This window comes from Hyperolius riggenbachi, chromosome 5, assembly GCF_040937935.1.
Source record: "Hyperolius riggenbachi isolate aHypRig1 chromosome 5, aHypRig1.pri, whole genome shotgun sequence".
Taxonomy (NCBI): Eukaryota; Metazoa; Chordata; class Amphibia; order Anura; family Hyperoliidae; genus Hyperolius; species Hyperolius riggenbachi.
In genome coordinates this window covers 376418673-376440404 of record NC_090650.1, presented here as the reverse complement: position 1 = coordinate 376440404, position 21732 = coordinate 376418673, and the positions used below count along the sequence as shown (strand labels likewise).

The 21732-nt window shown below is 45.5% G+C and overlaps 1 protein-coding gene across 1 annotated transcript in view; it reads right to left on the bottom strand.

Moving 5' to 3' along the window:
* The window catches only part of CALB1 (calbindin 1), a 90096-nt gene that overhangs the window by 7872 nt on the left and 60492 nt on the right, over positions 1 to 21732 (bottom strand). Inside the window, exons 6-7 of the mRNA XM_068237606.1 lie at positions 21314 to 21391; positions 1904 to 1959 (exon numbers count right to left, since the gene is read on the bottom strand). Coding sequence (XP_068093707.1) covers positions 1904 to 1959; positions 21314 to 21391 — 134 coding nt within the window. The remainder of the gene's footprint in view (positions 1 to 1903; positions 1960 to 21313; positions 21392 to 21732) is intronic.

Here is a 21732-nt window from a genome sequence, read left to right as displayed (position 1 = left end):
GGCGTTCGAATGCCCGACGACCGACGCTAGTGGCAATACATTACCTGCTCCGCCGGCGCGTATCCCCTCTGTCCCCGCTGGGTTCCGGGTTCCGGCTGGCTTCACTTACTTCCTGTCCCGACAGGAAGTTTAAACAGTAGAGCGCCCTCTACTGTTTAAACTTCCCCGGACAGAAAGAAGTGAAGCCAGCCGGTCCAGAACCCAGCGGAGAAGGAGCAGCGGGGACAGAGGGGGACTCGCGCCGGCCGGAAGAGCAGGTAATGTACAGCTAGCGGGGGGCGGCGGCGGCAGCTCCACAGATTGTGATCGGTTTCATGCTGAAATCGATTCACAATCTGTTTGCAGTAAAGGCATCCATACGATCCCTCTCTGATCAGATTCGATCAGAGAGGGATCTATCTGTTGGTCGATCTGATGGCAAAACGACCAGTGTATGGCCACCTTTAGGATCCTAGCAACACCCCTGTTTTGTGGTCCCTCCTACTTTTCAAAAATAACAGTAAATCATTCAGGATAACCAATTTAGTGTGATTTTCCTGGTTTCAGCATCAAAAACACTTCCTATATCTGTATATAGATGTATGCTGAATGTAGCCTGACCCTCCCAGTGATGTTTAGCCTAGGCATCCTCCAGCAGCAGGCAGTTCATGTTGTTTCTGGTCCAGCTTTTTGTTAAAAAACGGCAACAATTGGGGTTCCAGACGCTGCATGCAGCATCTGCAAAGGACAGTGGTTTCAGCAATTGGGGACGTGGAAACACGGCGATCGCACAAACGATGGTAAATGATAACGAACGCGCACACTATTGGTAAAAGAACTGCTTCCATTCATTTTGCAATTGCGATTCCAATTTGCACTGGATGCTATCAAAAGAAAAACACAGAAAAAAACGCAGCATGCAGTATCGATTAAAAATTGGAATCGCATGTGAAAATTGATTAAAAATCAAAATCGGAATTGCATGTAGTGTGCAGGGAGCATTAAAGAGACTCAGAGATGAGTCATAAGGCTGTTTTTTTACTTACCCGGGGCCTCCTCCAGCTCCTCCTGCTGTCTCCCGTTCAGCCGCAGTGAGCCCCGGTAACAGGCTTAGTGACGTCAGTCCGGGTCTACTGCGCATGCACTGGCTTCGACTGAGCTCATTACCGGGGCTCACATGGCTGAACGGGAGAGCGCAGGAGGACGGCGAGGGTCACATCCATACTTATGGGGCTGGAGGAAGCCCCGGGTAAGTAAAAAAACTGCCTTATGACTCATATCTGAGTCTCTTAGCCATAGACCCTGAACAAGCATATGCAGATCAGATGTCTCTGACTGAAGTCTGACTAGATTAACCGCATGCTTGTTTCAGGTGTGTGATTCAGACACTACTGATGCATGAAAGAACAGCAGGCAACAGGTATTGTTTAAAATTAAATAAATATGGCAGCCTCCATAGCTTCTCTCTTAAGGTTCCCTATGACAGAATTCTGTACATCTCAATGGCCTCAATTCACTAAGCTCATCTCCTGTCTTTAATAACGTTTCTATAGTTATCACCATGGTGACGAGGCATGTAGTATTCAGGAAACATTTTACCTCAGGCAAACCTAAAGTTAACTCTTCTGTCTTTAAGTTAACTCTCCAATCCTTAAAATAACTCCAGAGTTAAAGACAGGCTGTTAATTAACTGTGTGTGAAAATAACTACAGAGGAGATAAATGAACTACAGAGGAGTTAACGTAAGGAATGAAGAGATAAGATAACTCTCTCACTGTGTGGAGGTAAGTTTTCTCTTGCCTTATCATCTCGAGCATGATCTTAGTGAATTGAGGCCATTGTCCATCTCTATTCAGAAGAACTCTTGTAACCTTGGAGCAAAGATAGTAAACATATGAAACCCGATGGGCTTTGTCTTCCTTACCGTGCCATTTCTGTGAGTCCTAGTTTTCCATCATTATTTGAGTCAAACATCCTAAGCTGGGGAAAAAAAAGAAGATATCAGTTCTGGTGATATACATCTTCACAAACTCATTCTCCATTCTAATAAATTCCTGTGTGCAAGTCTGAGTAGAAGAATCGTTGCTGTTTGGCGGTAAAGGATGGTTACACCAAGATTAATGCTGGGCATACACGGTACGTTTTCTACCGTGTAATCGAGCCGCTGGCTCCATTCCGGCACATCCCTGCTAGTCCCCGTGGGCGCCCGTATCGATTCCCGCTCGTCCCCGCGGGCACTTCCTTATCTCCCGCTCATTTCTTCTTTTGTCCTGTCCTCCGGTATCGAGCGCAGAATCGATCCGGCGGGGTATCGGACACGTCAGAAATGATCAATCGAGCCATCAGCGTCTCAATTACATGGTAGAAAACGTACCGTGTATGCCCAGCATAAGGGGTCCGTTCTCACTTGTAGTCGCAAGCGCTAGCGTTTTGCGTGGGTGACTTTACCGTGATTAGTGCGGTAAAATCCCTGTACACTCTTGTGATTTTTTGAGCAATCGCAATTAGCGCTTTTTAACCACTTAAAGGGAAGGTTCAGGGAGTGGGAAAAAAAAAAATCCATATCCACTTACCTGGGGCTTCCTCCAGCCCGTGGCAGGCAGGAGGTGCCCTCGCCGCCGCTCCGGAGGCTCCCGGTCGTCTCGGGTGGCCGACCCGACCTGGCCAGGCCCGGCTGCCAGGTCAGGCTCTACTGCGCTCCAATCTGCGCCTCACGGGGGCGCGCTGACGTCATCAGATGTCCTCCAGGCTGTACTGCGCAGCCGCAGTAGTTCTGCGCCTGTGCAGTACAGCCAGGAGGACGTCCGCTGACGTCAGTGCGCCCGCGTGGAACGCAGAAGAGCCCGTCGTTGGAGTGCAGAAGAGCCCGACCTGGCAGCCGGCCTGGCCAGGTCGGGTCGGCCACCGGAGACCACCGGGAGCCTGCGGAGCGGCGGCGAGGGCACCTCCTGCCTGCCACGGGCTGGAGGAAGCCCCAGGTAAGTGGATATGGATTTTTATTTTTTTTCCCCACTCCCTGAACCTTCCCTTTAAGCCCGAAGGGTTGTTTATTTTTTGCATTTGAGCAACTTTCACCTCCCATTCATTTGCCAATAACGTAATCATTACTCATCACAATGAATTGGTCTATATCTTGTTTTTTTCCGCCACCAATTAAGCTTTGTTTGGGTGATACATTTTGCTAAGAATTATTTTATTCTAAATCCATTTTAACAGGAATATTAAGAAAGAAATGAAAAGAAATCATTATTTCTCAGTTTTTGGCCATTATAGTTTGAAATTAATACATGCTACTGTAATTAAAACCCATGTATTTTATTTGCCCATTTGTCCCGCTTATTACACCATTTAAATTATGTCCCTATCACAATGTATGGCGCCAATGTTTTATTTGGAGGCGGGAGCGCGCGCGGCCCGCGGGAGTGCGCGCAGCCCAACTGGACGCGAATGTTCGTCCAGTTGGGCTTAAGTGGTTAAGCACTGTATCGCAATCGCTTTAGAATCGCAGAAAACTGCTGTACCGCGTTTTGCGATTGCCGCTAATCGTGAATCAACCGCGATCGGCAGCAATTGCGGCAGTGAGATCACCACCATTAGTAAGCATTGCACTAGTGCTTTGGGGATTAATGGGCATCGCTTGCTGATCGCCCCAGTGAAAACGGGCCCTAAGAATCCTCTTTTGTTTTTCATTCACTTTGCATTGTTAACGGTTAAAAATAAACAATGAACACTTCTACTTGGAATAGCATTGTTAGCTTACAGCATTTGTTTCACAACTGAATTAAAATTTTGTGCAGTATAGTATTTTTCCAATGTAATTTTTAACAATGCCTTACTACCTGGGATGATATTTTCTGGGGTCTCATACCCTCCCTGCACACCTGGGCGGAACCACAAACAGCCAATCACATTTCACCTATTCACGTCAATGGGAAAATGTAAAAGCCTGCCATTCTCACAGTAATAAAGCCAGAATCCCCAAACTTGGCACAGTTGGTCACTTGGTGACTGAGGTGAAAAATTTAGGGAAATTGGACAGAGCATAAAACTGTCAATCAAATATCACCTATTCATTTTAAATAGAAAAATGTAAACTGCAGCCATTCTTACTTTGTTAATGGCAGGGTTTTTAAACTTGGCACAGTTGGTCACTGTTTGACCACTGAGAAAAGCGGGTGGAGCCTACAACAGCCAATCAAAATTCACCAATTGATTTTCAAGGGGAATATTTAAGTTGCTGTCATTTTTACACTGTTAATGGCAGAGGCCTCAAACCTGCTACAGTCAGTCATTGCGTGCTGGGGATCAAATTCAGAAAACGGGTGGAGCTACAAACAACAGCCAATTACATTTGTTTGATTGATGAACTGCTTCTTTTCTCACATTATTGAGGACAAAGAGTAGGCAGGGCCAACAACAACCAAATACATACCCAAGCAATGCTGGGTCTTCAGCTACTACTATATACAGGATCTTCTAAAAAAATAAGCATATTGTAATAAAGTTCATTATTTTCGGTAATGTACTGATAAACATTAGATTTTTATATATTTTAGATTCAAATACACACAACTGAAGTAGTTCAAGCCTTTTAATGTTTTAATATTGATGATTTTGGCATACAGCTCATGAAAACCCAAATTTCCTATCTCAAAAAATTAGCATATTTCATGCGACCAATAAAAGAAAAGTGTTTTTAAAACAAAAAAAAGTCAACCTTCAAATAATTATGTTTATGGAGATAAAAGCTTTATGGAGATGAAGATTTCATTTTTCAGCACGACCTGGCACCTGCTCACAGTGCCAAAACCACTGGTAAATGGTTTACTGACCATGGTATTACTGTACTCAATTGGCCTGCCAACTCTCCTGACCTGAACCCCATAGAGAATCTGTGGGATATTGTGAAGAGAAAGTTGAGAGACGCAAGACCCAACACTCTGGATGAGCTTAAAACCGCTATCGAAGCATCCTGGGCCTCCATAACACCTGAGCAGTGCCACAGGCTGATTGCCGCCATGCCACACCGCATTGAAGCAGTCATTTCAGCAAAAGGATTCCCGAACAAGTATTGAGTGCATAACTGAACATAATTATTTGAAGGTTGACTTTTTTTGTTTTAAAAACACTTTTCTTTTATTGGTCGGATGAAATATGCTAATTTTTTGAGATAGGAAATTTAGGTTTTCATGAGCTGTATGCCAAAATCATCAATATTAAAACAATAAAAGGCTTGAACTACTTCAGTTGTGTGTATTTGAATCTAAAATATATGAAAGTCTAATGTTTATCAGTACATTACAGAAAATAATGAACTTTATCACAATATGCTAATTTTTTGAGAAGATCCTGTATATGTGGTAACTAGGCTGCATGGAGTGCACTTATAATAAGGAGAAAAAAAGAGAAAATGAAACATTGTTAGGCTTCTTTCAGAGGGGAGGCTGAACTGCAGTCTTTTCGGGCAGTACGGTGTCCCGCCTGCCGCCCACGAGTGCCATTAAGGTGCATGTGTATCAGCGCTTGTGGCAGAGGGCTGTGGGGGGACGTCTGTCCAACAAGTGCCTAGGCGGTGCAGTAGATGTTTGAAAGAAGCCTTATGTAAATAAACAAAACCTCTACCGATAAACTTGTCCCATATTTAATGTACTTGTCTGCAGAGCCGGGACAAGGTCCTCCAGCACCCAAGGCTGAGACACCAAAGTGCGCCCCTCCATCCCTCCCACCCCAGCCGTCACTCACTGATTGCTATTAGACTAAGAGGTGCCACAGGGCCCACAACCTCCCTAACACCTTAATCTCTAGTTATCTGGCTTGCAGTCACTGCCATGTATCCCCTTTTCTTATTTCTTTCTGCTTCAAACACAATTAGGAATGACAGCTGAATGAATTCTGCGCCCCCTCCTACACTGCGCCCTGAGGCTGGAGCCTCTCCAGCCTATGCCTCGGCCCGGCCCTGCTTGTCTGACAACACTTGCTGGGCCCATATGCAATTCACTTTTTCTCCTGAGTTTTCTCATTGGTAATTTTTTTTTAACTTCTTTTAAAAATAAATGTTCTGCACTTTTTGAATATGTTTTTGCTTGCTGGAGGCTCAAAAGGCATTTTATTGACAAGGTCCCATATACAGTACAATTAACATTTTCACCTGAGTTTTCTCCTAGAAGATAATTTTCATCTTCTCTTTACAGGGAGGGTTCACGGAGTTAGTTAAAAAAATAAAAATACTAATCCACTTACCCTGGGCTTCCTCCAGCCCGTGGCAGGCAGGACGGCACGTCAACGCCGCTCCGGAGGCTCCCAGTCTTCTCCCGTGGCTCACCTGACCTGGCCAGGCTGGCTTCCAGGTCGCGCTCTTGTGCGCTCCAACGTGCATCTCACGTGGTCGCGCTGACATCAACGGACATCCTCCAGGCTGTACAGTCCGTAGGACGTCCGATGATGTCAGCGCGACCGCGTGAGATGCACGTTGGAGCACAAGGAGAAGCCCGACCAGGAAGCCAGCCTGGCCAGGTCGGGTGAGCCACCAGAGAAGACCGGGAGTCTCCGGAGCGGCGTCGAGGGCACGTCCTGCCTAAAACAGTACTTTTTCACCTACTTTTTGGTACTTTTTCAATTGCAGAGTGCTGAAATGTTACATTTTAAAACAGACAATGAAACTTATTTTCTAGAAAAAAACAGGTGAAAAAGTGAATTGAATAAGGGCATAATCATAACATTGTTAGGCTTTTGTTTTCCCGGAACAAATGCTGCCTAATTAGTTGTGCAAGTTACTCATTCAGAGGGTGATATCGATGGAATTCTTTTAAAAGATGCTACTTGTGATTACTGATCAAGAATGAAGACTCGGTACTCTAACTCCACTGGCTGCATGCTTGTTGCAAATATTGCACTTGCTTATAAAATCTGCTTGGGAGGGGTGAGGGGTGAGATTGGTCTCCAAACCTATGTCGCACTGGTGCTATGAGTGTTTTTTTTTTTTAATAATGACTGTGCCCTATTACATGTATGTCAAAATACTTTATTACAATTTCTTTTACATATTTTTTATTTGAATTTATATACTCCCATAAACCAGTAGTGTTGAACATTCATTAAAGAAGACCATCTAAAAAAAGTCCTTATTAAAACACCATCAACCCTGCCTGACGTGCGTTTCACAGCCTGCTTCATCAGAAACTGTCTGTTCCCCTTTGCCTTGAACATTAAATAGGACAAAATAACACTCTTTTTCAATGACGATCATATTGCTTGTCTTGTGGCCCTGATGCTGTGTAGGCCAGATTAAAACACAGTCAACCCTACCTGACATGTGTTTCACAGCCTGCTTCATCAGAGACCGTATGGTCCAGGATAGATGTTTCCTTTTGTTTTGAACATTGAAAAGACCATAATAAAAGTATTTTTCAATAACGTATTGTTTATATTGTTTGTCTTTTAAAAATAACTTTTGCGGCTCCGATGCTGCGTAGGTGAGGAGACGGATTTCATCCTCCATTTCTCCAGTGCATTTATATGTACTTCATCTTTTTGTGTTGTCATATTGAGTTCATTCCATGAACCTCAGTCAAGGCAGCCTTATTTTTCTCTACGGAATGTGTGAAATTTGGAAATTACTGAAATAAAGAAGTTAGAATGACAGCAATGGTAGTTACAGATTTCCTTTAGCTACATGTTGGGCTTGAATGGACCTGTATTGGGAATCTATAGTCTTGTACACACACCAGATGGTCCTTAGCTGTGTCGACCAGTTGACACAGCTAAGGACCAACTTCCCTCAGTGCCTTGCTCAGTGATCAGCTCCCCACTGCCTGGCATCCAGGGTCGGTCCTAGCTACAATGGGGTCCTGGGACAAAAAGTAACTGGGGGCCCCCCTGATACCACCTCTGGAACCAAATCCCTACCAAGGCCCCTGAGCCTTCTGCCAGTCATCTCCTAGGTCAAATCCCCCCCCCCCCTAACTACACAGTATCATTAGGTGTCCATAATATGTCCCCTAAAAAGCATTTTGGGGTTCCCATTATACACCTTCTCCTTTTCCTATACAGAGTGGTGTACACACAGCATCCCTGCTGTCAGGGGTTACCATAGCTGGAGATGGGGGCACCTTGGGGGACCCACACCGGCTTTGGGGCCCTGGGGCAATTGCCTCCTTTGCCTCTACGGAAGCGCTGGCCCTGATGGTATCTGTTACATGGCTGCACTGATTGTCGCCGCAACCTGCTATCGTGTTATCTCAGCTGCTGCCAACTGCTCACTGCTTTTGCTTGTTTCCTTACTTAGTTACCTTGTTTTTTTTTACATTTTGTCCAAGGGTTCACTTAACATTTGATAGACCGTGCAGACTGTCATAAATAATGTGAGCAAGAAAACTTTTACAAATATGCATTTCAGAGGTGGTCGCCACCAATAAGATGATGGTTGATTGATTGTTATTTGGCCACTAAATCACTATAACAGCATTCAAATGTCACTAATGCCACACACGTATTCTTTACCCAGCAATTCCATACAGTACTAGGGTGTTTGTGTTACTAGTGGCCAAGCTACGATTTTCAGCAGAAAAACTGCAGGGTAAACCAACACTCAGAGGCTCATCGCTAACGTCATTCCATGACAACGCTAACTGCCTGGCTGTCATGCAGATCTTTTAGCTTCGGGTTCTTCTGAATGTTAAAAGCATAAAGCCAGTTTAGACAAGAGATTTTTCCTTGTTGAACTACATTTTTTCGACCAAACTAATGATAACATAATAAGACACTGGCACGTTTGTAATCTGCTGTGAATCTGACCGTGCTTGAATAAAATATTTATGCAACTGGAGTTCCGGAATCCGTCTTCTTCTTACCAGATTAAACTAATGATAACTATGTGAAAGGGAATCAGAACACCTGATCTCCATACTCATTCTTCTTTACTGTAAAAATATTAAGGGATTACTTTGAATACTTATGCCCTATGCCAGCACTTTCAGACGGAGGTAAGCAAAGACAGCCCTTACTGTCTCTCAGCAGACACGGGCACAGGGGGGCTCTGGGTGCTCAACACCCCCATTTGTGTCCCACTACCCTGGCCCCTCCCCTGGACTTCCTCCTTATAAGGATTGTGGAGTCTGTGGACTGTTGCAGGCTTGTAGCTGGCTTGTATTAAGTTATACTCACTAGCCGCTGCCACCGATGCAGGGACCCAGGCGCTAACAAGTAGAAACTTCCTCAAAGCTTTGGCATCTCCATGGCAACCGGCTTACTTAATGTTGCCATCCTGATGTCACATAACAGCGGACATGCGGCTGCCAGAGGGAGAGACAAGGAGACTGAAAAGAGGAGGAGGGAGCGTGATGGGAGTACGCACACATATGGTAGGGCTCTTTTTTTTAATGTGAGCACCCCCCACTTAAAGAGAACCCAAGGTGGTTGTTTGGGGGGCAGATGCCTCATGACATGCCTCTGTGTCCCCACACCGCCGCCCTCTGTCCTCCACCACCACCGCGCTATGGCTCCTAGACCTACCCCCCCCCCCCCCCCCGAGTTTAGCGACAATATTTGTCGCTATCTCAAGGGTAAATATTGAGGAGAAGGATTCCCTGTTCAAAACGCCTGCCAGGGGCGTTCCTGCAGGGTTTCCAGAGTTGCCATTGGGCAGCTCTCTCTCCCTAGCCACGCCCCTTGCCGCTCCCCCACCTCCCTGCACGCTGTGAGAGAATGAATCTCTCCTTCCAGCATCATGACCCAGAGGTCACGAAAGTGAGCCAGTGCGGAGGCTACCTGATCCGCTCAGCCCCCCAAATCTGTTAGCCTAGTTTTTTTTTAATTATTTCATGAGCCCACCCCAGGCGCTCTTTAAAGGGAATGTCCAAGCAAAATAAAAAAAAAAAGTTTCACTTACCTGGGGCTTCTACCAGCCCCATGCAGCTATCCTGTACCCTCGTAGTCACTCACTGTTGCTCCAGTCCCCAGCTGGCAGCTTGCCGACCTCGGAGGTCGTCGGGACGCATTGCGTACATTTTTACGCATTCCCGCTAGTGCAGGAACATTAACACATACATTTTTACGCATTACTGGTTTAGTGCGTAAAAATTTACGCATTGAACCAGTAACGCGTAAAAATGTATGCGTTAATGTTCCTGCACTATCGGGAATGCGTAAAAATGTATGCAAAGCGTCCCGCCGACCTCCGAGGTCAGGAAGCTGCCAGCGGGGGACTGGAGCAGCAGTGAGAGACTACGAGGGCACAGGATGGCTGCATGGGGCTGGTAGAAGCCTCCGGTAAGTGAAACTCATTTTTTTATTTTGCTTGAACCTTCCCTTTAAGGAGCCTCTGCACAGCCTTGTCTCTCAGTATTAAAAAAAATGATAAAAATGCACATGCAAAAAAAGAGATAAAAATTGGCACGCAGGAATTACAATGCTTTTTTTTCAGGCCCTTGACTGGCTGCCAGTGTATGAAGAGGCCCCACAGAATAAATGGTTCTTTTGAAGGCTCCAGGTGAGGAAGCTGAAATAATGTTTGTCCTTAATCCTTGCAAAATAGAAAGATGAACTGCAAAGATTTCCTCGTTTCCAAATAAAAATAAAAAATGTCCCTTTAAAGTAATCTGAGATGAGGGAATCCGAGTGATATCGGAATAAATGCGGCTGTCTTGTGTGACTGCTGTTTGTAGAAACTGTCGTGCGAACACTTAAAGCACACCACAAGTTTATCTTTTCAATGTCAATAGAGGCATTGTCGGGAAAGCAGTGCCGCATTTGGCTGGATTCCGACACGCGGTGCCTTTGAACAGCGGAGCTGCTGAGCGACCATCACCGCCACAGGAGAGGAAGAATCACTTCTGAGCGGCACTTAAAATAATAATAAAGAGAAAAAAGCTTGAGAATCTTAGCAAACGAGGAAGAAGGGAGCCACACTGCTGTAATGGGCCATTGTACTCCGAGTCCACAAGCTGCTCATGTTTATTCAAGGAGTGCGCCTGGCTGCTAAGCAGCAGATAACGTACCTCATTAATACAACAGCTGGAACGGGAGGCGGCACATTACACAACATCGCAGATCACCACACTGAGCGGCACTTTAAGGCTCGTCCCTCCTGCAACTTTTCCACGTGACCAACACGGCAACTTGACTGACCGATTGCACGACCCGCACCAACCAACTAAATGACCAACTCATTTGCATACTGTGCATGCCAGTGGAACAATGGACATGGATATGGCCGCATTCAAAACAAGTACAAGTCGTTCAAACAACTTGTACACACGCGACCAACTGCACGATATCAGCCCAATGGTCATGTGAGTGAGCAAACCGCCTGTTATCAGTCGCTTGTCTAGTCGTTTGTCACACAGTCTCACACCCAACAATCGCCCAACAGACCAAGTTTGGACAATAGTTGGCGAGAAAAGCTGCATGTGTGTACAAACCTTTACAATACAGCTTTTTTATTACCGTAATCTCTGTAATATTAACAAGCTGACACATCATTGCATTCCAGCGTATCTGGAGGTGTGGCTAGCTTCCAGGGACAACAATGGATCATTTGCATATTTCAGCAGTGATGTACTGAAAGAAATAAGAAATCTCGGAGCTCACTCCAACCTGAATTATCGCAAATACTTTCTGTTTTAAGAAAGTACATTTTTGTTTTCCATAGCTTTTAAACCAGAACAACAGAGCAACATAATTCTACAGACCAACAGACACAAACCTAAAGTGCTTAAAGGGAACCCAAAGTGTAATACATATGGAGGCTGACCTATGTATTTCCTTATAAACCATGCACATTGCCTGGCTGTCCTGCTGATCCTCTCCCTCTAATACTTTTAGCCATAGACCCTAAGCAATCATGCAGATCAGGTGTTTCTGCCTAAAATCTGAGAAGATTATCGGTTCACGTGTGTGATTCAGACACTACTGATGCCAATGGGATCAGCAGGACTGCCAGACAACTGATATTACAGTATTAATAATATTGTATATATTATTGATCCACAACAGTGGTGCCTAACCCTACCCCCCCCCCCCTGCACAAACCCCCTTCCTGACGCCTAACCCTTACCACCCTCCCTGTACAACCTGTACAACCACCTTCAGAGCACCTAACCGCCGCCCCCCCCCCCCCCCCCCCCCACACACACACACACACACACCTAAACTATATATAAAAACTATAATTACGGGGCACTGTCTAGCGCCTGAATTTTCCCGTTGTCACTGGGAAAATTCGAGAAAGAACCCTGCAAAAAAAAGATAATCTTCGGGTGTGGCCTGGCCCCCAAATTTCCCCTTTGGCACCAGCTTGCCGATATTTTAAATTAAAGTCTATGCCGGCACACGATTTGTCTAAAAGCTGCATGTACCGCCCAATTTGCCTGATACTCTGTGACAGGTGCCGCTCCGATCAGATTCCCATCAGGGATGGATCTATGTTTTGGGCGTGTCGGACGTCCGTCTGCCAGTGCTGGGCAGTGTATAAAGCTGGTGTCGCTGAGAAAGTAGGTCTCTGGAAGATGAAATGAAGAATGTTGCGTTAGGACTGGTGGGAGCTGGAGTCTCGAGTGCGCGCTGCTCCCAAATTACATGCATTTTTACTCATTAGAAATTAGGACACTTAATAATAGCAGAGAATGGTTTTGTGAGAGGAGTGTCGCAGCCTGTAATGAGTTTGCCGTCTGAGCATCGAGCTCACATAAAACCGACTCCTCTCACTACACCTATTAACTACAAGAGCTCAGCATCTTGGCTGTCTTCTAAATCTATTACTGTGGTGCTATTATTAAACCCTGCTACACATAATCTATCATTCAGCAGCACCAAGAGGGCAGTTTAATGAGCGGGCAAAATGAATGTGCCAGTGTGAGGTTTTTAAATATTTCAGACCATGGCTACAATATGCAGCCACTCCACATCTGTGTTTCCATAGCCACAGGTAGCAATGTTCTCTTCAGCCACTTATCATCAGATGTGCTCCCGCCTAGCCAGCCAGTCCATGGTTGTTGTTATTCGCTTAGTATTTCTGCTGTCATATTCAGCCACTCAGCAGCTACATCCGCATATGCAGCTATATAGTATATGGATAGTAATGTACCATTGTACTTCCCCAGCTGCACACACAGGACAGGGTGGTGTGGTGAGGAAGGACATGAAGTCCCACCAAAAGCAAACAAATGCAGAGGATCGGCAGCAAACAAAAGTCTTCCTAAAGGCTCATACAGACGTCCAACTTAATGCACAACCAACCGCACAACATGCTTTCCATGAGAAAATGTATGCGTGCTCAAACACCAAGTTTCATTTCATTTCTATCCCCCTTTGGAGGCGGGTGGTGGGTGGCTTGTTCTAGGTGGTGTGAGCCCTGGAGTGAGCTGTCTGCACCTCTTTGCCAGCCATTCACACACACCCAACTTATCCTCCAACTGAAAAGTTTGGAAGATAGTTGGACAGATTGTTGGTAGGTGTGTATGGGCTTTTAAGGAGGCCATTAACAATATGATTATTTGAACGATCAATCAGAATTGATCGTTCAGGCCTATTAATGGCAGGATAGCTGCCATCCAATTCAATCACAATTATGGAATCAATCTGAATCGGAGAATCGATCGTCCAAAGGATCAGCCATTTTAGACCTAGCAGGTTGTCAGATAGGAACCTAGGAGATACTACTACAATACTAATGAGTTTTTTTTTTTTGGGGGGGGGGGGGGATCTTACATATCGCAAGTACCTCTCCCCATCTATCTGGGTCTAACACTTTTATGGTCACTACAGGGTCCCTTTAATTCTTTTACCAAACAAGGGCCCAACAAAGTACACCAGCTGCCGTATTTTAGACCTACAACTAGCTGCATGCACATACAAAACTACAAAGTGCATATGCCCCAAAACTCCACCAATATTTAAAAGATTGTGTCACAGTAAATACCTGGACCAGAAAACCTAATGAAAATAGGTAAGAACAATGCAGAACATAGAACAGGAATAGCTCAGTAGAGACTAGTGAAAAAACGAGTGACAAGTTAAAAATACAACAAAGGAAAAGATATAAAGATGAAAAATAAAGATGATCAAAAAAAGCCAAAATATATATTATCAAAAAAAGTAATCAAAGTTGATGGAATTAAAAATATTACGCTAATGACTGGAAAAGCAGATGATCAAAAAGGGGATTAACAAAAAAGATAGGTAAATGTTGATGATCAAAAAATAATCAAAGGTGACACAAATAAAGCTGAGTAAAGAAAAAAGTTAAAAATAGTTGATCAAAAAAAGATAAATTATCTAAAAAGTTATGAAGAATAATTATAAAAATAAATTAAATAAGGCAGCTAAGTGAGAATTGTAGAAGTGAAAGAGAACAGTGCATTCTTGAAATTAACTTCTGAAAATATATTGCTAAGCCTATAGAAAGTTTTACCTACGTCTTAGCATAGTTTTTCTAGTTTAAGCAATTTTTCATTGAAGAAACGTGATCAGATACAATAATAACCACCAGACAGTAATCATACATTAAACTGAAGACAATTGAGGCCTATGGATAACAGAAACATAACATTCAATCCAAAGACATGCAGCATCCTTAACCACTTGAGGACCCAGCCTTTACCCCCCCTTAAGGACCAGCATTTTTTTATGATCTGTGTTGGGTGGGCTCTACAGCCCCCAGCACAGATCAGGTTGCAGGCAGAGTGATCAGATTGCCCCCCTATGGGAATGATGTGCAGGGGGGGTCTGATCGCTCCTGCCTGCCTCGGTGTTGCGGGGGGGGGGGCATCTCAAAGCCCCCCTCCATGGCGGAATTCCCCCCTCCCTCTCCTCCCTCTCACCCCTGGTGATCGGGGCTGCACAGGACGCTATCCGTCCTGTGCAGCCTGTGACAGGCTGTCATCTGTCACATGGCGGCGATCCCCGGCTGCTGATTGGCCGGGGATCGCCGATCTGCCTTACGGCGCTGCTGTAGCAGCAGCGCCGTTCAATGTAAACAAAGGAGACAAGCGTTTATATAAGCGATTAGCGGCTCGCAGGCTATTCACGGAGACCCGCTCCGTGATCCAACAGTAAACGGCCGCTCGTGCGAGCGGCCTTTCCTGATTAATTAGGGAGGCACCTGGCGACGCAGATGTGCGTCGCTGGTCCTCCAGCTACCACTTTGCCGCCGCACGGTATGAGTGTGCGGTCGGCAAGTGGTTAAGGCTGCCACTAACGATCCAATTTTCAGCAAAAAATCGTTTGAACGATCTGAAATTCTGATCAGAAGTAAAATCGTTCACTATACCATCAACGAACCAATCTTTGCTTCCTATCTATCACAACCAACAAGAAAATCCAAATTTTGGGTAGGATGAAAATTCAATCGGACGACTGTTTTTATAATCATTCGTTGATTGTGCCCATCAACAGAGATTATTTACAACCAATCCGATCAGAATTTCTGATCGCTCTAACTATTTTTTGCTAGAAATTGGATTGTTGGTGGCCACCTTCACATTAAAAGTCCATCAAAATGGCTTTTTCAATACATAAACAAATAAATCAGAAAGAGGTTTGCTTGATTGCAATAATGTGTGCAGGGCTGGGATTTCTGGGAAGGCCACAAGGGGACGGGCCTTGGAGAGCTACAGCCCAAGGGGGCACCTGGACAGGTTGCTAGTTGCTACATATGAAAGTAGAAGCTGAAAATGAGTGTGTGGGGGGAGGACATGAAAAAGGAAACTGATGTTCAAGGAAGCTGTTCATGAAAGAAAGGGGCTTCTGTACATGGATAATACACATGGAAGAGGGGGCTGCACATGGAATGGTAGGGGTGCTGCTACACCTGATAGAAGAGCCACATCATACTTGGTCCAGGGGCACAAAAAATATAAATCTGGCCCGAACATGTGCCTCCTCCCAGTGCATACCTAAACGGATTAGTTACAGGTTCTCGTAACCTCAGACCCAATGATACTCGAGGATCATCTACAACGCTACCGGTGGATCAACCCTATCACACGTTCTAAATACCATTGTTTCAGTTGAAAAGTACTTTTTTTTATCAAGCAGCAAAGAAGAAGGAATGGCCCTCAATAAACCGCACCACAACAATATTCAAGAATAATCAAGCCTTTATTAACTCCATATAAAAATTAAAACCATAAAAACAATGGCACAATAAATAATAGCCCTCGGGTGTACAATTAATAATGATCTCTAAATGAGTAATCAGCAATGATACAACAGCAAAGTCCTCTATGCACTAGGAAGTATAGAAGCGTGAAAGAAGTGAGTGCAGACAGCTAATGACAGCTAATAAACAGGTACAGCATGTACATAATCACCCTGCATAATATATGCACGGGTGTTGACAAAGTGAATGAGCGCTGAAATATGAAAGTGAAAAACAGTAAAAAAGAACTGGTGCACCGCACCAGTACAAGTAACAACCGTGTGTATGACGGCTAGATACAAGTGACAATGCCAATGAGAGAATGCAGAGGTGAAAAGACGGACCTAACGTGATACCACCACAGTGGGAGCATCAGTGAGAGTCAACTTACCAGTGGTGGACAGAGCGAGAAGCCGCAGACGTGCCAAGCCGCCGCGATTCGACGCAAACTGTGGCTTCTTCCGGGCAAGTGGAAGCCGCAGTTTGCAGAAAATCACGACGGCTTGGCACGTCTGTGCCCTCTCGCTCTGTCCTCCACTGGTAAGCTGACTCTCACTGATGCTCTCACTGTACTTATTGGCCGTTCTGCACACAATTGACTATCATTTTTGGCATTTACAAGCCTTGTATATCTTTGATGGTCCTTGTCCCATGTGTGGTGGTGCTCAAAGTACTTTTTTATCTTCTGCTTTGTTTCTTGTTCAAGAGAGTCAATGAAGCTCTCTCAAACCTCAAAAGATCGCCCGGTTTTCTCCTCTGTTTGCAAGGAGGCCTCTGTCCAATCCGTTAGGAAAAGAATTATACAATTCACTCTTAAATTGAGGCAACGTGGGTGGGGCTGCAGCAATCCAATGATGCCGTAGGGTTGTCCTTGCTACTGCTGATATTATCGCAGCTAACCTTCTACTACCTCCAGTCACCTTCATCCCTGTCCCATCTATTAGTCCAAAAAGAACCCACTAGTACTTGCTACTACCATTGGCGTAACTACAATTCATGGGGCATTCAGCAAAACTTTGATGGGGCCCCCCCAATGTTCACAACCCTTCTCTGGCCTCCCTTGGTGCCCTTCACAGCCTTGAGGCTCATCTCACAAGGGTCAGAAAACAAGGGTGTCAGGGGCGGCACCAGGGGGGTGCTATTGGGTGCTGAAGCACCCCCTAAATTTGTCCAAGCACCCTATTAGCACCCTCTAAAAAAAACGGGGCTGATTTAAATAAAAAAAAAATTATTTCGTAGCAGCAGCTGGCGCCGCTCTGTTGCTTTAATTTGAGCCGGCCCAGCCCTGCCTGCCAGTCACTATCCCTGTAGCCCAGGCCCCAGCCCCGTCTCCATGGCACTCACGCGCTGTCCTTGCTGTGTGCGGCCGACGTCAGACATTCCGTGCGCAGCGCACGCTGACGTGACATCACTCGGCCAGGCAGCATAAAACTGCGCACGCCGCGTGTGTTGGCGTGGTGAGGGCAGAGACGAGAGCCGAGAGGATCCCGCCCGGGGTCTGGGGACTGGGCTGGGGTCTTTTCCTGCCTGCCGCCCGGCTGCCGCTACATGGGCCCCACAGGGCCAGCCCGGCCCACTGGGCCTGGCTGCCAGACGGTGCCTGTCTGCCTCTGTTTACTGTGTGGGACAGCTGAGCTGTGGGAGCTCACAATCTAATCCGACCATACTCTTATATCCTACCATATCATTATGTATTTATATAGCACTGTAATATACTCCATCACTTTACCACGCCCCTCTATTGATGACCACGCCCCATTTTGTTGGCCACACCTTCTTTTTGGCCACGACCTCAAAAGGTTTGGCTACGCGCGCCGCAATACTTAGCCCCCCTTCAAAATTATCCAGCACCTGCATAGCACCCCCCAGAAAAAATTCCTGGAGCCGCCACTAAAGGGTGGTCATCATAATCTTCACACCCATAACAAGAACACCTGATCTGCAGGATGGACCCCTGTGTCAGATGAAGGGAAGGTTAGTAGTTGGTGCCCTCACAGCTCTGGGCCCCCCTGCAATTGCATGGACTGCTCCCCTCGAGTTACGCCCCTGGCTACTACTGCATATCAGGCTAGGATGATGTCACATTTCACAAAATTTCATTAGTGACTAGTTACTGGTAGTCAGCATGTCCAATGTCTATCCCCTCAGTGGTTACTAATTCTAGATGTCAGGCAATGACGTGAACAGTTGTGCTATGGGCAAGGTGAGATTGGCATTGCCAAGTTTTTAAATGGAAAGCTAGAATCCATTTTTTGTTTGTTTTTATCATTATGCATTTCACAATAACCTTACAAAGACTTTAGGTCGACACGGAGCAAGAATTAGATATACATGTTAATCATGTCTTCATTACAATATTGTTAGTACTCTAAGTTATTTCTAGCTGTGCCACTTGCATTGAGTAATAAGCAGTCATATTGGTATTTTAAACATAAAAGAAATGAAAAACCAGATCAGGCTACTTCCAAGTTCTTCCACAGAAGCAATTACTGCGCTCAAGTTTTAGGACATTTCTGTTTAATATGTATGTTTAAACTTTTCGGATTATGTAAAACATTTCTTCTGACCTTTTTACATTGTGTTACACTTTAACCAGTTATTTTACTTCTGTTAAAACAGGGGTGTCAAACTCAAATAAAAAGTGGGCCGAAATTGAACACTGGGACTAAGTCCCGGGCCAACCTCAATGTCTAGTGGTCACCTCCCTCGATTATAAAGTTGCCTGCTGTCTAATGGTCCCCTCCAAACCCTATACAGTTCCCTGCTGTGTAATGGCCTCCCTCCATCTCCTATACAGTTCCCTGGTTTCTAGTGCCCCCTCCCTCCCCTATACAGTTCCCTGGTGTCTAATTGACCTCCCTCCCCTATACAGTTCCCTGGTGTCTGGTGGTCCTCCCTCCCCTATACAGTTCTTTGGTGTTTAGTGGTCCTACTTCCCCTATACAGCTCCCTGGTGTCTAGAGCTTTCCCCCTTCCTCCACTATATGACTTCCCTAGTGATCTAGGGCTTCACTTCCAGTATAACTTTCCTGGTGTTATAAAGTGGGCCAAACATAATGCAAAAAGGGGAAACCACTTCAGTGCCAAATTTGATGGCTCTACAGGCCAGATTTGGCCCGCGGGCTGGAATTTAACATGTATGTGTTAAAAGGTCCATGCACATGAGAGGACAGCAGTAAAGATGACTATGCCATAGTTTCTGGCTCTGTTCCTGTCCACTCAGAGTTTTCCATAGTCCCAGGGCATGGAGTATAAGCATTCATCGCTGGAGCACCCCGCAATGGATTATAAGTCATTACCCTTAGTGGGTAGAGGACTACCTTGCCATGTGTGACTACCAGGTTTGGGACGCCCAGGTTTGTGCCATCTGTGCCTAAGAAAGCCAAGTATTCTACAGGAGCAGAGGCAGAGCTTCTAGGTGAGAAGCTAGAGATTGAAAAGTTATATGTGGTCAGTAAAACAGGCACTAGGTCAGGACTGGTGGCAGGCTAACGTAGTCAAGAACTCAAGCAGAGGATAGGGGATGACGGCAACCATGAGTAATCAGTTCCCTAGGAAGGGTTTGGGTTTTGGCAAACAGATGTAGTTGGGTATACAGGCCAGGGTTATACAAAGGAATACATTAATTGGCAGAATCACAGTGTCTTTGAAGTGCTACTCTGTAGTTGTAGAAGTCACAGCAAAGCACTGCTGTGCATAGAAGACGCATTTGGGATTGCATGCGGCTACACATGCAGTGGGATACGTGTGAGATTTATGTGCATAACTGTTCATAGATATTGCGCGTGCGCTTTGCATACAACAGATAAGAAGCCGTGGCGCCAGATGTGTGCCTGCACAGTAGTACCTGTGCCACTATCAGTAAACTAGCGAGATTATTCCATGAGATATTCCCATTCGCTACTCCTACTCCTATTACCTCCTCCATAGTATAAAATATATTAACCTCCCTGGCGTTCTGATGTCCCGTGGGTGGTTTTTGTAACCTATTTTTTTTTAATCATGTAGCTAGCCTAGCGCTAGCTCCCTGCTCCCTCCCTCCCGATCGCCACCGGTGATCATGCCCATCAGGAAATCCCGTTCTGAACGGTATTTCCTTCAGGGCTTCCCCTTCACCATAGCGACGAACGGAATGATGTCATCGATGTCGTGACATCACAGGGAGTCCCGATCCACCCCTCACCGCTGCCTGGCACTGATTGGCCAGGCTGCGCACGGGGTCTCGGGCGGGGGCCCTATTACGCGGCAGATCAGCGGCAAGCGGCGGCGAGCAGAGAAACACGCAGCTAGCAAAGTGCTAGCTGCGTGTTTCAAAGTTTTTTTTTAATTCAAATTGGCTCACCAGGGCCTGAGCGGTGCCCTCCGGCATCACTCAGCTCATCCAGAACGCTAAGGAGGTTAAAATGGCCAGAGCAGATAGCAGGTTTCACTTGTGTAGGCCTCAACAGACAACTGCTGGAAATAACAAGAGTTAGGCCTCGTTTAGACTATATGCGCTGTTGTGCACATTTCGGCAGCGCGTATAGTGTGCGACACGCAAAAATGGTAGAAGGGCATAGACAGCTCTTCTACCGTTCCCATCATGCCATGTGCAATCGCACTGCTGCATGCATATCTCAAGAATCGCAGCGCTGACCTATTCACTGTAGTGAATGGGATCAGCAGCGCAGCGCAAAGCAGCACAGATGGCGTATAATTGTACGCGTTGCGTTCTGATCGAACAGCAATCTGCGCTACATGATGTGAATGAGGCCTTATGGGTGTGTACTGAGGATAGAACAAGTTAAATCCTCAGTGTGTTGAATTTAAAATGATTCCGTGATGTGGTGCCACACACAGATTCTCTGAGACAGACCGATTCATGTTCAGTACCACACAGACATTCACGAGTGGTTCTTTTGCTTGCCCATAAAACACTTAAGTCAAAGGTGAGGAACAGAGCGGTCTGTACATGCAGATAGGCACCCAGTATAACAAGTTAGAAGTCTTTACTGAAGAAAACATGCAGAGATGTATCATACACCACTATCAGGTAATGCAGCTCACTTAGAACAGAGAAGAGAACAGTGTGAATACAGAAAATCACAATACCATAGAGATCATCACCTCACATTACAGACAGTGACATCTTGTGGTTGCTTTACTATACTGCACTTTAAAGTAATTCAGTTGATACTGCCAACAAAAGGAAGGTCTCACCATGATTTGTGTGTATTCTTCTAATTTTGATTCTTCATAGGGTTTGTTTGCTTTCCGTAACAAGTCTTTCAGAAAATTCTGTAGAAATAAAAACATCAGAACCTCAGGAGCAATTCAGACAAGCATTCGTTTTCATGGTAAACCGAGCAAAACAGGCCCTATTATTTCCTGAATGAAAGAATTGCCTGTGTCAGTCTCTGCCCACTGCTTGCAGACCTTTTATTGGATAATTTGGGCGCGATCGCAGTCGGGAGTAGTGGGCACCGCCATAGGTCCCCATGTTACAATGATGAATAAGTGCTAACAGCTATAAATTTGGGTTCTGAAGGCGCCTGAGAAGACAGCCACAAAGAAGCTCCACTACATTGTAGCAGAACTTGCAGTGACGGCACAGAGCAAAACTCGATGTAACAAAACTC